Raw genomic sequence first — 15,804 nt, 5'->3', positions numbered from 1 at the left:
GATCATGATTCCTATTCCTAATCCCCATTGCTACAATCCGTTACAGGAGAACTGATCTGTTATTTTTCACTTGTTTTTTTTTCATCAGAAACCAACTGCGTGAAATGGAAACTGCTGTCAGATATATTTGATGGGTTTGATTGGTTTTGGTTGTATTTTTTTCTGATTAGGCTGTAATTTCTGGCTAGAGGCAACACAAAGGAGCTCAATGACAGAACAGATAGTGACTAGGTGTCTGGAATGCAGGAGGTCCTTCCTCTGCTAAAAAAAATTGCCACCAGAGTTGAGTTCCGTGCAAATGAAAAGGAGTATTTCATTTTCATGTAGATTGAATTGGGAACTGCAATTGTAAGCAAAAAATGTTACTCCTGTTTGTTGTCAGCATTAACTCCAAATATTAAATTAACAGTAGTAATTACATGCTGTAATTACATGCTATAATTACTCCTTTTTTTTTTTCTCTCTGGCTTGTTCTCTTTCAGGCCGTTACTGTGGCACTACTATACCACATCCTATCACTTCTTTTGGTAATGCCTTGGTGGTGAACTTCATCTCCAACAACGACATTACTGCCAGGGGCTTCCACGCCACCTATGCTGCATCATCATCATGTAAGTCCATATAACAGCCCTTATGCCTCTGACTTTTAAGAAAAAGAGCAGATCCTTTACCTCTTTGTCTTTCTGACATTCTGTTTTTTAAGTCCCCCCATTGCCCTTCCCCTTTTTGGTCAAGGTCTCAGTAAGTATATCAACAAGCTGAAGAACAAAGAGACAAGGAGAAATGCTTTCTTTATTAGCAAATGCTCTGGCTCTATCAAGGCTTTTTGCTGGTTTTTTTTTATGCCATCTTTTCCAAGTCTCTGCTGTCTCTTTCTTTTTGCAGCCTGTGGGGGTACTTTCCACATGGACAGAGGATCTTTCAACAGCCCTGGCTATCCTGAGCCATATCCGCCCAACAGCGAGTGTGTCTGGACAATTCTCAGCTCCCCTGGCAACCGGCTCCAGCTGTCCTTCATGTAAATGCCTTGCCAGGGCTTATTATTCAGCCCTTTAACAGACCTGAAGGAAGGATGCTCTGTGTTTATTAGGAAGTGTAATTACCAGATGATAAAGCAGAAACATGTTTTTAGAGTAACTTGGAAAGAGAACACAGTAGGGGTTAGTGGCAGCTTGCAATCAGTATTTCCCTGTCTTAGTCATTGCTTATATTAAGGCATATACAGTGTTATGTAAATAGGTGGTTTATTATTTGAGCAGGATGGGATGCTGAAGAAGCCAGTTCTCACTCACTTATAAACAAGAAGAGGAAATTTAGCATCGCTCTGCCTTTTCTTTACAAAGGAAACTCCTACTATTTCCTTACTACCAGATTAATTGTAGTGTTTATTATATAGCTGAGTAGTACAAAGAGCTTAGATGCTCCACAGGTTGTAGGGTTATGCCTTCCAGAGGGACCTTGACACGCTTGAGAGGTGGGTTGATTCAAACCTCATGAAATTCAATACAGGGAAGCTGGAGAGGGATGCTTCATCAAGAACTGTAGTGACAGAACAGGGGGCAATGGCTTCAAAGTGAAAGCAAGTAGATTTAGATTAGATGTTAGGAAGAATTTTTTTACTGTGAGGCCCTGAAAAAGGTTGCCCAGAGAAGCTGTGAATGCCCCGATCCTGACAGTGCTCAAGACTAGGTTGGATGGGGCTCTCAGCAACCTAAACTAGTGGGAGATGTGTCTGTCCATGGCAGGGATTTGGAACTAGTTGATCTTTATGGTCCCTTCCAACCCAAACCACTCTATGATTCTATTTTATGATTCTAAAATTGATAATAAAGTCTTCAAAATTTCTCCATCAGTTAAAGCAGTGGAGGTACAATAGAGGAGGTACAATACAAGATAACATGTTTTCCCTTCAGCAAACTAGTTTTCCTTTGAAGATTCTGACAGGAAAGTCATGTGCGACCTACAGGATAATGTGGAGTCCTTTAACAGGACTATTAGGTTGTTCTTCACCCATGAGGTAGATTTCTGAGCCTCTCTGTTTCCGGGCATCAAACAGTGGCTGCTGCCAAGAAAGACAGCACTAGCCTTTTGCAAAGCTTACCAAGAATGAGCAAGACAAGAAAACTAACTCTGAAACTTCCATTTGCAGTTAATCAGGACAAAAGGATCATTTTCTCGGTAACACACTGCCTGCATACGGTAAAACTTGTTAGACATGTACTGATTCACTAATGCAATAAAAGGACATTCTAGTCCTCCTTTACTCACTGAAGCAGAGCAAAAGTACTGCAGCCTGAAAACATTTTCCAAAATGTTTTCCAAAAGCCTGAAAGTATTTTTCAAAATGCTACAAAATAATGAATAACAACTTTTCAGAAACAAACCAGAAATTCTAATATGAAGCAGAAACCTTCAGCAGAACATACATTCACTTATATGAAGTGACACTGAGTAGATGTAAACTCTTTTTCTTCAGCTACACATAGCTGAAAGGCAAGCTGAAAATACTGGAAAGCATAGAGTAATTGTGTTAGAAAGTACTATTTATTTTATTTAATATTAGGAGTTATAAAGTTTTGTTGCCATGAGGCATTAATTTTCTTCAGCTCAGTCTGAACAGAAATGCCTGTCTTGCAAAGTGAGGGTTAGCTTTAGATTGTTCTGAAGTATATCCAGATGAGTGGTTGAAACCATTTCACAGCATATGTATGCTGAACACATATGGCTATATTCAGGGCTGAAGGCATTGGTTATAAGAGGCACTCTCTGAAATCTTTGTTATATATTCATAGCCTGCTTCTGAAAAGCATGTTGGATTGAATAAAAGCATTTCACTTAGAATAACAGATAATGGTTTTTAGAATATATTTAGCATTCAGCTTGGTGCAATAATTGAGTATTTATAATTTGAATACTAAATCCCATTCCTGTTCTATAGTAAAAAGTAGTTTGGAAGAGTTCATAACAATCCTTTTTATTATTTTGCACACCCAAATATGTGAAACTCAGAGACGCTAGAGAAACATTAATATTTTATAATTCTGGAGAAACTACTAAGGGATTTCTGAGTTCTGAGGTGTCAACTACAAATTAATCTAGGCCTCCAACAATTGTATTCTCACAGAGTGTACTGAAGTAATACACATATGAAGGGGCTGCAAACTGATTTGTAAGGCCAAAATATTCTCTGCACCTGACACTCAGTAAACAGTCTAACCTGAGCTTATATAAAAAATCTGGCCTTACTGTGTTTCATGGTTGTTCTTAGAGAACCAAGAAATATTACAAGGGTTTGGGAACTCTTTAAAAATTGTAACTTTGCAAACTGAAGCTCTGTCATAAAATAAGGGGCTAGGAAAGAGAGAGCCCTGTATTGGTGGCCTTGGCAGGTGATGCAGGTTTTGTTGCTGCCCTCCTTTCAACTCTTACAGTAGGGTACCAGCTACAGGGAGATTAGTGGCCTGGCAGGGCACACTCTGAAGTGTGTGCCAGTCATATGCATGCTAATGCTCTTCTCCTGCTATTGAAACAGAGCATTTCAGGTGGAATATAGCGATGGCTGCACCAAAGATTACCTGGAGATTCGTGAAGGGAACGATACAGGCACACTGTCAGGACGATTCTGTGGGAACGCCTTGCCTTCAAATTATACATCTACTGTTGGACACATCCTGTGGGTCAAATTTGTCTCGGACAGTGAAGGCACTGATGTTGGCTTCAGGGCCACATTCTCTCACTGTAAGTAGATGTTATTTAATTGAAAACTGTTGTTCTTTCATAATACTTCCAAAATGATTCAAAAAAGTAATAGTTTGACTCTATAAAGCCTGTTAGAAAATGTTTGCTGATGTCAACAGGTCTGTAAATTCACTTTAAAAATATTTTGTAAAATATCTGCTGAATGTAAAGGGATGCTCTAAAACATGCCAGAGCAGAACTCGTGTGTATGTTAAGTATACTGAGTAATTTTGTAAGTATATTAAGTGCCATTTATTAGGCAATTGACAAATGGGGAAAAAAACATTTCTTCCCCATCTTTCCATTTTACTGTTTGAGTATGACAGTGTCTATCTTCTGTTTTGGGTCCAGATGCCATCTACCAGGGACCAGAATTAGAAGAAAAAGAAATGATGCCAATTTATAGTTCCAAAATTTCAAGGCACTATTGCCAACATCAGTCTGACTTGCTACATGAACAGATTGCTGAAGCGAAACATCCATAGCCATTCTGATTATGCAAGCTAAACTTCTAAAAATTTTCCTTATATTTAGAGTTTTACTACTCCTTTTGAAAACGAAGTGTCAATAGTTTAGACCTCAATGAAATCAGAACTGTTTTTCACCAGAACACACAAAGGCATTTTAAAAACAAATTATTATTTATTAGGATATTATTTAGGAAGAATTAGGATATTATTTAGGAAGAAATGAACATCAAGTAGGCAGAGTCGGGGAGGAGTTTAGACATGCCATCTTTCCATTTCTCCTACATGTAGACCCACAGGGCTCAAATGGGGAATTTCCTTCAGATAAGGGCACACTGCATCCCTCAAAACAAGAAAATAATTAGATGTGCGTCCTAGGACTGTCTGAGACATAAGTCTATGCCTTGCAGCACTGTCTAGTCCTAAGTAAGTTAAGTCAGATGGGCCCCAATGCTTCTTTTAATCTATGTGAAATGGAATCATTGGATATCTCCTTCTTGTTTTTCAGTGTATGGAAATGACATCATAGGAGACAGAGGACAGATAGCTTCACCACAGTGGCCCAGAAGTTACCCTCACAATTCCAATTACCAGTGGCGAATAAGCGTTAATGCTTCACAAGTTATCCATGGCCGTATCCTGCAGATGGATATCGAAAATCATCACAGCTGCCAGTATGACAAGCTAAAGGTGATTTCATTGTGAGAAGTTATTTTATTTCAATGAACTTTGATAAAAATCATGAATAGAGAAACCTACAAGAGGAAGAATTTCTGAGGATCTGGTGTGGCTTATTGCTTTTGCTATGTTGTCTTTACAATAATTACTAGTTGGAGGAAGGATTACATATTCTTTGGCTCCCTAACAGATATTTCCAATCTGTGAGTTTGAAACTTTCTAAAAATAAGCCCAGAATGGTACAATACTGAATATTAATACTCAAGAATTTCAGGTCAGATACCAGACTGAGCTTTGCTCTGTGCTGGTTCAGTTGCGGACAACAGTGATAATATCATCTCAGTGCTTCTAAAAATTAAGTTATTTCTAAATGCTAAAAGGAACAATCTTTACTTGCATCTTCTTTGCTCTCTGCATCAGTAATCTTGCTGCTGGCAGTAGAAAGGTGCCTCTTTCTTCCAGTTTGATTGTTTTTCTGTACCCTCCTGTAATATAGTCTAGCCTTTTTACCAGGCTAAAAAATAGAATCATGGAATCATGGAATATTTGAGTTGGAAGGGACATTTGATTTGGAAAAGGGACATTATATAGGTCATCTAGTCCAAATCCCCCTGCAATAAGCAGGGACATCTTCAATACAGCCATCATGGCGCTAAGCAAAATGGAACAACAGAGGCAAAAACTTCTTTCTGAACTTAGCTAAACATAACAAATAAGGTAAAGCTCTTCTTGGCTTTGTCTTTTTTTTAAGCAGTTGATTCACCAATTATCCTTTTATATTTGAGAAAGTTAATACTAGTTCAACATATTTAATTCATTATTAATTTACTGATATTTGAGTGTAATATTAATTCAAAAAGGAAATACTTTTCCCTCCATCTCATGTCATATTTTAACACCTTTTTTTCTTCTAACTCAGCCTACCTTTCTTTGTCCCTCTGAAAGCAAAATGAGTTTCTTAAATCAGCTAGACATTCCGTGAGTGTAAATCAGCCTGGCCTTTAACCTGACTCAAGGATCAGATCTTCAATTTAATAGTAATGTTTATTTAATATTTTCTAGCTTTTTGTACTGGACATTTCTACTGGATGGGAGACAACAAGGACACAAATAGGTTTGAAAGGTGGCAGAGGACAAGTACCTTTTCACCAGCCAAGATTTTGGCTTATTAATATATAAAATGAAAAAAGTATATTTGCATATTTATTTGATAGAATTCAAAATATATGTGTTCATCAGGGGAAGAAAAAAAAAGAAAAGTAATGCCTTTTTCCATTCATATCATGGCTTTTTTTCCCCTTCGAGTAACAAAATTGTACCTGTGGGCTTTTTTTAATGTGGGATGCCAGTCTATGTCCCCAAAGAGCTGCCCTGTGATGAAGAATGAGCTGAATTTGATAACTTCCATTCAAATCCTTCTTCTGTGAAAGCTTCACATTTAACAGCATCTAATGGAAAGGGAGATTTTGTTCCATTTTTGTAAGAGAGGTTTCTCTCTACCTGATATTTGCTGAAAGATCTCTCACTCATTTGAACGGGGTAATTTTCTCCTTGGAGACTTGATGGCTATGGGGCAGATGAATACATCCTGGCTGTATGAGGAACAGCACTGTTCTCCTTCTCTCTGCAGGTGTATGATGGGCCCACTGTTCATTCTCGTCCCATTGCAACATACTGTGGTGCAGACCCTGCTTCTTTTGCATCCTCTGGCAGTTCGATGACAATCCAGTTCCAATCAGATTCAACTGTGACTGGAAAAGGCTTTCTTTTGGAGTGGTATGCAGTGGATGCTTCTGCTGTTACACACACCATTGCTAGAGGTGGGTTATCAGTGGGTTGCACAGTTCAAAGCGATACTAGCCCGTGATACACTCAGCTGTACTTAAAGAACTCCAAACCAATTTCTCCACAAGAGAAAGCCCTACTATTAGCCAGGGAAAGATTCGGTGACATTTTAATTAAACATTTTAATAGCTTTTTAAAAAAATTTCTAGGGACTCTTAGGTATACTAGTTTACAGCGTTCTAAAATAAGCATGTTGCTGGACAGTCATTTTTCTTTACACGGGTATTTCATTAAATCTAAAAATTTTATATTCTTTCATGAAAAATTATCCCTCTTGAAATACCATTCTTAAATCACTGGCCATTGTGATATGAAACCTTTCACTATAATACATCTCATATTCATAAATAAAGAGAATATGCTCAGTATCATCAGGTAAGCTCTGACAAAAAGCTCTTGGAAGGAGATGAAATATGCTTCTTGTGCCAATGACTTTCTCTGAGCAAGTGCAACAAGTAAAAGTTAATATCTTTCTAAATCTGAAGGCAGATTTCTGGGGACAGAGGTACTACAGATTCCTGGGGCTCTGCACTATAGTAGCAGTATGTAAGGGAAAGCACTGTGCTGGGAGAGCACTGAGCCCAGCAATGACTTTGATCAGCTTCATTGTGATCTAAGCATATAGCTGAGACATCATTAGTGGAGAAAAAAAATACTTCCATTTCAAGAGGGTCAAAATTGTTTCTGTATTGTTGGTTATGTATGCACCATTCCTTTCTGATACACAATCTGTGTTAAGCTGTGGTAGATACTCTTAGGTCATTTGTTAGATATTCGTGGTGAAACAGGTCACATCATTGCTGCGCCAGGTAGCACAGGAACATCCTTACAGATCAGGATTTTCAGGTACTCCGAATCCAAACTGAAGTTGAAGAATTCCTGCATTACTGTGACTACATCACTGTGCCCTCATTATGCTTAATTATAGTACTGTCATCTTATATGAGGGGAGAGTTCAGTTTAAAAAGAGGATGTTTTCATTTGTACATTTGTACATGACAGGTGCATGTGGAGGGACTGTAACAGCTGAAGAAACACCTTCATTCCTCTTCTCACCGGGCTGGCCCATGAATTACAGAAACCTTGCTGACTGTGTGTGGCTTATCAGAGCTCCAGGGTCCACCGTGGAATTCAATATCCTGGCACTAGACATAGAATCTCACAGCTCATGCAATTATGACAAACTTATCATCAAAGATGGTGAGTAGCCAACATTGCCCTACCTTGACAGCATGCAGTACAGACCCAAGGTCCCAATAGCTGCTTAAGCAATCTAGGTGGCAATGGGAACATGCTCTCAATCAGTACTCTTCCTTGATTCTGAGACATTCTGGTAGTTAATACAAAATTAGCAAAGTGTTGAAAAATATTTGGTGGTCTATAAAAATATTTCTTAGTCTGTAAGGGATTAAAGGTCTTAAAAAGCATCTTCCTAAAAGAAGATGTGAGACACAGGAACAAGCAGACAAATGTGAACTGATTTAGTTTTAACACTCATGTATTCTTCTGGTCTCAGGAGACACGAGTCTTTCCCCAGTGCTGGCTACTGTCTGTGGACGAGAACCTCCTGGGCCAATAAGATCAACTGGAGAGGTGATGTTCATCCACTTCATGTCAGATGCAAGTGTCACTGGAGCTGGGTTTAATGCCTCTTATCAAAAGAGTAAGATATGCTTCTCTTATCCCCAGATAAATGCCTGCCTTGCTGCTAACAATGGGGTAAGAAAAGACCCTGGCATTGTTAACAGTTGTCTACAGTGTATCTAATAAATCACACACACCAATTATTTGCATCTCATGAATATTTATTAATAAACGTCTGACTCTGCAAAGGTAAAATTTGCTATTTTCACAGCAATATAATGCAACAAAGCATGATTCAAACAGACCAGTCACCTTCCAGAAGGAAGAAAAGTGTATGCCTAAGCTTATAACAGCTCAGCTAAGAGTGAAAGAATGCCTGACTAAGAGAGGGAAATAAATGACTCAAAGCATAGACACAAAATATAAAGAGACAGATGCAGAAAGCTGTATAAGTTCTATCAGGACTGTCAGCAATTTCCAGTGACAGTCTTCCCACATGCACCCAGGAATGATAACAGATTCCTGAGTGGGCTGTGCCACCAAGGAAGGTGTTAGGACAACAGTGAGTCAGCAAAGTTTATCTAACTGGCAGCTGGAGTAGGTGGCAGTGTTTTGGTCCATGGCTAGAAGCAATGTCCTCAGACAGTGTAATGATATGCTCATGCCATGGGAGGTCCTTGAGATGGCTGCCTGCTTACTCATCTGCTAAGTCTGAGAACTGAGTCTTACTGTCAGGAGTTTTGGTGTGTGTCATCTTGCAATCTACTGGCTTGTATTCTGGGACATCATTCATCGTGTACCTTCCTCTATACCCCTCAACTCTTCATACACTTGTTTCAACATTTTTTTTGCCTGTCACATCTTTTAGTAGACAGGGGTTTTCTCTAAGTGGTTAGGTGAATGGTTGAACTAATATTTTTCTCTTTACTTCGACTCGTTTTTCTCAGGTTGTGGAGGCTATTTGCACACAAGCAGGGGTGTGATAGCATCCCCCAACTACCCTCAAGACTATGCTCCTAATCTGAATTGTACCTGGCATGTAGTGGTAACCACTGGATTTATCATTGCTGTTCATTTTGAACAGCCTTTCCAGGTTAAGAGTGAGGATACTTCCTGCAGCCTTGGAGATTACATAGAGGTGAGGTTATTGACTTGGTCACCCAATCCTCAAAGCTATAAAAGCTACTGAATCTTACAGATTTCAGTTACAGTAAGGCAGCCCAGGGTGTCACAGCATGCAAACACCAAAGGCAAATACCACAGATATTATTTCTCTTTTTCTCTCTCTCTCTGTGTCTCTCTTATTTATTGCTGTGCATTAACTAATCACTAGGTTATTAATTTCCCCTGTGCCTGGAAGAACTAAGATGGAGTGTGCTCATTCCATGGCTGTTTTGTTTTGAAGTGACGGTAGCAATTTCTCTTCTAGCTGAAGAATGGGTTAGATAATGCTGCTCCACCTTTGGTGTCTGCAAGAGGGAATGGACGGTTTTGTGGAAGCAGCCCCATCTCAACCATGTACACCACAGACAATCAGCTGTTTGTCCACTTCATTTCTGACAGCAGGAGTGAGGGTCAAGGATTCAAACTGATATATGAAGCTAAGAGTCTAGGTAAGTCTAGGTAATAAGCCTAAATTCTGCAACTCATATATATGTAACTTGGAGTTTGTCCTCTTAAAGGAAGTTCTTGTTAAAAGTCCCAACCCTGGTAAAATCATATATCTGCAAAAATGTCCTGTAGTGCATAACTTCTGATCTGACACTCAAATTTCTCCTTTTTAAAGAAAGTCAGGTCACAGAACCTGGAGATATTAAAGTTTAAAAAAAAAAATGGAAACCCTTTAGCAGGGAAATAACATCTATAGTTAGGAAGAGACATTAAAAATTCATGCAGGAAAAGAAAAAAACCCTGGAAACAAGAACATTATTTTGAACATATAGTATACGCAGTGCAACTGCTAAATTATGTTAGGAATTATTCAGGCTAGTATGTCTAGAAAGGTGACAACACTTCTCACAAGTTTTATTCCCAGCTGAGAAAATAACATTACTTGCCAGACCTAAGTTTTTTGAAAGAATGAAAAAAATGGAGACTCGGGTCCCAGGAATAAATCAGGACCTTGGCATTTGCAGTTATTCCACTGTATTCATGACACATGCCACTGAGGGCACGTGTTTAGATACACTGTTAAACAGTGTAAACTCAAATTTTTAAGTGCTTGATTTTTGCTTATTTTCCCTGCTGCCCCAAAGAATCTTTCTTCTGGTGGATTCACAGGGAGAATCAACGAAGCTCTACAATAGCATTTCTACTACTTCAATTTATGGAACTTGACTAAAGCCCTGTTTTAAACCAGTATTGCTACAACATAAAGTGTTGTTTTGATGGAAAAGTTCTGGTCAAAATAAAGATATTTTTGTGGGATAAAGGACCTGAACAAAGCCTCATGTTTGCTCTGACTGGAATTCCTCACACATTCATTATTTTCTCAAGCAGACATTTCAGTTTTTGGAAAATAGAAGTGGGGAATGATTAACAGAAATATTGATGGGTCTGACTTGTGGGCTTTCTAGCTCTTGGGAATTGGGATAGAAACAAGGCAAGAAATATGTTTTCTGCTTGTTTTAGAAGCAATCCAAGGAAGAACTAATAGCAGTTTAATTCAGGGCCCTGAACATTTGGAAATGAGTAGGGATAGGTAAACAGGAGCACAGAAACATAGGATTCTACTGCATTAAAATGTTTTCTCATGGTAAGCAATAAAATGTATTTGTTTTTTATGAAACTGTATGACATCAAAAGGAAACTGTTGGAATATAGTGATAACTCATATTTTTGGTGGCTCACCCGTTTCCTTTACATGTTTTTTTATTGCTGATCTTCTCTTTACCAGCTTGTGGAGGGAACATTTATATCAATGATTTCAACCCCAGTGGATATACATCTTCCCCCAACTATCCGAGCAATTACCCCCCGCATGCTGACTGTGTCTGGACCATAACTGCTCCCAATGGACATGCAGTAGAGCTGCAATTTGAAGATCAGTTTTACATTGAACCTTCACCAAAGTATACATCTGCATTATTTTACCTGTGTTTCTTCAGAGAATTAATTCTGAATCTTCTTTCCCTGTTACTTTCTCTAATTCCTCCCAGAGAACACTGCTAGATTTACAATCCAACGTGGTTAGGAAATTTTTGAGAGATCACTGGAGCTATCAGGCCACTGGTTTACATTCCTAGAACTTTGCAGTGTATAACAGAAATTAATATAACTGACAAAGTGGAAACATCCATGGTAGAAAGGTGCTTTCTGTAAAATCAGTGCCCTCTAGTTCTTTCATATTCAGTATTCAGTTTTGCAGTCATTTGGACTCTCAGGTGCATTTAAAGCCAGTGGATTGCCACCATGACACTTTGTCTCCCTCCTCCGTTGCCTGGCTGCTGGTTTGCAATGGGTCTACACATTTTGCACACCCTGCCTGAAGCATAAAACAAGGCTAGTTTCCAGCTGATGTAACTTCATTGATTAGGGCTGGACCTCTATTAGGCAAAGGTGAGCATCATCTGTGAGACCACCTCCAGAAAAAATGGTGAAAGATAGACAATTCCAAAGTTATCCTTTCTGGTTTCCCAGGACGCTGCACCATTATGAAAGCAAAGTTGTTAGTTAAGACATTTTGGGTCTTTCTGTGCGCAGCTAAGTAACCCCCAGATTTGAATTTTTATTCCCTTAATCTGTAGTGTTGTTCCTTATTTCAACACTCATCAGTGACACTTAATAGGGAATATCAGCTGAATCTGAATGCTGCAAATAAAAAATATTAAAGATGGTCACAACTACTTTGCCAGTACTGTTCATATCTCTTCCCAGAACTTGCTTCTGTCAGATCTGGTCTGATCATAGGCTGAGTTTTAGATAAATCATTCTCAATGCTTCTAGCACTTCTTTTGATTCAATTATTACATAGTACAATGGATTACGAAATTGTTGATTCTGTCCTGGTCACACTGCATGGAAACTGATCTAATTCACTACAGCTTCATGGCTTTGTGCACATACTGAAATGATTTTGAAGCATTACTGCCATACATTGAACAGAAAATTTTCTCCTCTTCTAGCTGCACTTCCAGCTACCTCGAGCTCCGCAGTGGTGCTGACACCACCGCCCCTGTCATTGCCAAGCTGTGCGGAGGTTTGATGCCAGGCTCACAGAGATCCTCAGGAGCTGTCATGTACCTGAGGTTCAGGTCTGACAGCAGCGCCACACACGTGGGATTCAATGCTAAATACTCCATTGGTAATGCTTGCATTTATCAATTTCTTGATTTTAAAGAAGATTTTGGTCTCAACTGTTAGACATTTGTAATACGGTTTAAATCAGATCTGTGGGCTGACAAATGTCAGCATGTTCTGCACTTAGCAAGCAGTGAAAATTAGGGAAATATGAATAGGAAAGTACTCACAGACGTGCAGCAGTGAAAACAATGACTGGATAACCTCAAAGGCAATTATCAGAGGAGGAGTAGAAAAAAGTCAATACGGATAAAGTCGTGTAACATGGTTTGATTTTCTGCATGCAAACCTAATGTCACTTTCATGAGCAGGATTCTGAAGGGAAATGCAAAGATCAGCTGAAAACTGGCAGGAGAAGAACAAATTAGGAGCTTCTCTATGTAAATGTAAATCAAACTATAATGACAATGCTGCTAGGCAAACAGAGGTAGCAGAATAATGGACTGAAAAAGGAATTGAGAAGCATTATTTGTCAGTTGGGAAGAGAAATACTTTAAAATTATTTGCTCTCAAACTGCAAAAACAGGATTGGAAAGCACTAGCAAAGTTTTAAAATTAAAGAAAAAATAGTCTTTGGTCAGACTGAGAAATATGCTACTTTTTTGTTTTTGATAATGTTAATAATCTTCAAAGAATAACAGCTATTATGTTAGTATCACTCATATAGGAAAGTCTAGGATTGTTAATATATTGTTTTAAAATATATTAACAATGGAATATATTGTTTTTACACAGAATTTTGCTGATTGCATTAGATCTCAAGCACTTAAGCCAAAATAATGTGCTATTTCTGAATATGAAAACTGAAGGAACCCATATATATATACTTGTTAGTACATGAAGCCAGAACTTACATTTAACCCTAATGGATTTACAGAATCTTAGCTGGATGCCAGTCATCCTGACACAAAGCACTGATCACTCAGAGGAGGAGACAGTAAGAACACAATTGTTATTGGCATGGCAAGATTGTAACAGAGAGACACAGAATTCACTGTAAAAAAAATTCCAATAAATTCCTCCTGGAAATATTGTTTCATAGAATCATAGAATATCCTGGGTTGGAAGGGATCCACAAGGATCATCGAAGTCCAACTCCTGGCCCTGCACAGGACCACCTAAAGAATCACACCATGTGTCTGCAAGCACATGTTGGCTGTAAGCCTTATTAATACAAACTTATGTTTGCAGGTGCCACAGAGAAATGAGTGTTCAGAGAGAGAAAATTAAAAATGAAACTTTTGAAGCTGTTTTACAAATTGTGCAATGATCAGTTACCAAGGCATCACAAGGAGTGGAATGTGAACAAGAAGGGACAACAGGAAAGAAGAGTCTAGACCATAGCTGTAGGCCCATACCAGGAGTCAACTTCTGCCAGTCATAAAAAATTTAGATCCATGCTTAGCAAGCTGCATTGCTTTATAATTTATCTGATGCATCTTTGCAAGATTTTCTGCTAAATATGGACATAGGTGAAGATTAGATTGAAAACTGTGAATTTGTTCAAGTTATAAAAGACAGAGAGGAAGGGTTGCTTGCAACGGCAGGGGACGTGTGTGTGTCAAAGAAAAACAGCAACAAAAAACAAACTAGGACTGGTTGAATTAGCTGGAGAACATGGAATATTTTTAACTGGAAAGCAATTCCTGTTTTATTGCCAAAGTTAGGGAACAAGTCAGTTGTGCCTTAGCTTTAGCTCTTGTTTAGGAGAATAATCATCTTTCTGAGGTCCTTCAGTCAACCAGACAATATTCTTTCTTTTGCAGCTCCCTGTGGTGGAACAGTGATAGGACAAACTGGCATCATTGAAAGCACAGGGTATCCTGACGTTCATTATCAAGACAACCTGCTGTGTGAATGGTTTCTCCAGGGTCCCAGGGGCCACTATCTTACCATCAGACTAGAAGGCCTAGATATTCAAAACTCCTCCGAGTGCACAAATGACTTTGTGGAGATCCGAGAATACAACGCTTCTGGTCAGAGAATTATTTCAGTGTTTGTCTTTCCCTCCCCAGTACTACTATGAAACCTCACCAGAGGTTCCTGAAAGCATTCCCCTTTGGGTACAAAGTGAGCCTTTTCAGTATACAGTATTTGCTTCTGTCTGCCTTGCTTGCTGATGCAAAGTGAGGCAAACGACCCCCTTCTATTTGCCAGCAATAACTTGATTTTACTGCTTTACTCCTGCCTGTCCAGTTAAACTAGAAAATGATCCTTCAATATAAATATAAATATAAATATAAATATAAATATAAATATAAATATAAATATAAATATAAATATAAATATAAATATAAATATAAATATAAATATAAATATAAATATAAATATAAAATATTGATATAAACCTGTCTTTCTGTATGTGATTTTTGCAGGAAATTTGTTGGGCAGGTACTGTGGTAATACTCTCCCTGATGCTGTGGACACCTCTGACAGTTTTGCCTATGTCAAGTTTGTCACTGATGGATCAGTCAGTGCCCGAGGATTCAGACTGCGCTTTGATTCCAGTACTGAAGGTTGGATTTGTAACGTTGTGAGATACTTTGAGGAAGCAACATGTACCACAGATTGTATTGTACTAATAGAGCATATATTGTAGATCACTTTTTCTTGGAGGGGTGTGTTATTTGCTCTTAAATATAAACTCAGGGGGAAATATGAATAGAGTTCTCTGGCAACTACTTAGCTGAGATGAAACTTTGTGAAGCAAGCAGTCTCCTGCTATAATGGGTGTTGCCATCAGTGGTAGGTCTTGCACAATGAAGCATATTCTTCCACTCCTTTTCTCTTCAGCAATTAGTCTAGAGTTGTCCTAACATACTCTGCCCACATCCCTCTTGATGAGCAAGAAGGTAGAGAAATGCTGTAATTTTCCTTTATGTTATTCTGTCCCTCTGAGGTGAGTGGTATTCTTAAATCTCCCTAAAATCAATAGTTTTTAACCTATGGGTTTTAAGCAGAATCACAGAACTGCAGAAACACTGAGGTCGGAAGGGGCCTCTGGAGATGAGGTAGTCCAACCCCCTGCTCAAGCAGGGTCAGGTAGAGGAAGTTGCCCAGGACTGTGGCCAGTCAGGTTATTATATCGTTACCCGCTCTAAGACCCTGCTTGTTCTGTGTAGCTCTGCCCAGTCATCTGAAGGGCAGAAATGTCTCAGTCTTGCCGCAGTGAGAGGCTTGTATCACTTCACAT

The 15,804-nt window shown here is 38.8% G+C and overlaps 1 protein-coding gene across 2 annotated transcripts in view; it reads left to right on the top strand.

The window, feature by feature from the left end:
• The window catches only part of CUBN (cubilin), a 143,353-nt gene that overhangs the window by 84,803 nt on the left and 42,746 nt on the right, over window positions 1-15,804 (top strand). For both annotated transcript variants that reach the window (XM_064634368.1, XM_064634362.1), the window contains exons 35-47: window positions 483-611; window positions 886-1,018; window positions 3,533-3,738; window positions 4,714-4,895; window positions 6,514-6,703; window positions 7,731-7,928; window positions 8,245-8,391; window positions 9,260-9,450; window positions 9,742-9,925; window positions 11,209-11,383; window positions 12,437-12,615; window positions 14,378-14,587; window positions 14,987-15,127. In XM_064634368.1, coding sequence (XP_064490438.1) covers window positions 483-611; window positions 886-1,018; window positions 3,533-3,738; window positions 4,714-4,895; window positions 6,514-6,703; window positions 7,731-7,928; window positions 8,245-8,391; window positions 9,260-9,450; window positions 9,742-9,925; window positions 11,209-11,383; window positions 12,437-12,615; window positions 14,378-14,587; window positions 14,987-15,127 — 2,265 coding nt within the window. The remainder of the gene's footprint in view (window positions 1-482; window positions 612-885; window positions 1,019-3,532; window positions 3,739-4,713; window positions 4,896-6,513; window positions 6,704-7,730; window positions 7,929-8,244; window positions 8,392-9,259; window positions 9,451-9,741; window positions 9,926-11,208; window positions 11,384-12,436; window positions 12,616-14,377; window positions 14,588-14,986; window positions 15,128-15,804) is intronic.

This window comes from Pseudopipra pipra, chromosome 1 (genome assembly GCF_036250125.1).
Source record: "Pseudopipra pipra isolate bDixPip1 chromosome 1, bDixPip1.hap1, whole genome shotgun sequence".
In the NCBI taxonomy this organism is placed as follows: domain Eukaryota; kingdom Metazoa; phylum Chordata; class Aves; order Passeriformes; family Pipridae; genus Pseudopipra; species Pseudopipra pipra.
The sequence above is the reverse complement of the archived record's forward strand: the minus strand, read 5'-3'. Positions and strand labels throughout refer to the sequence as shown.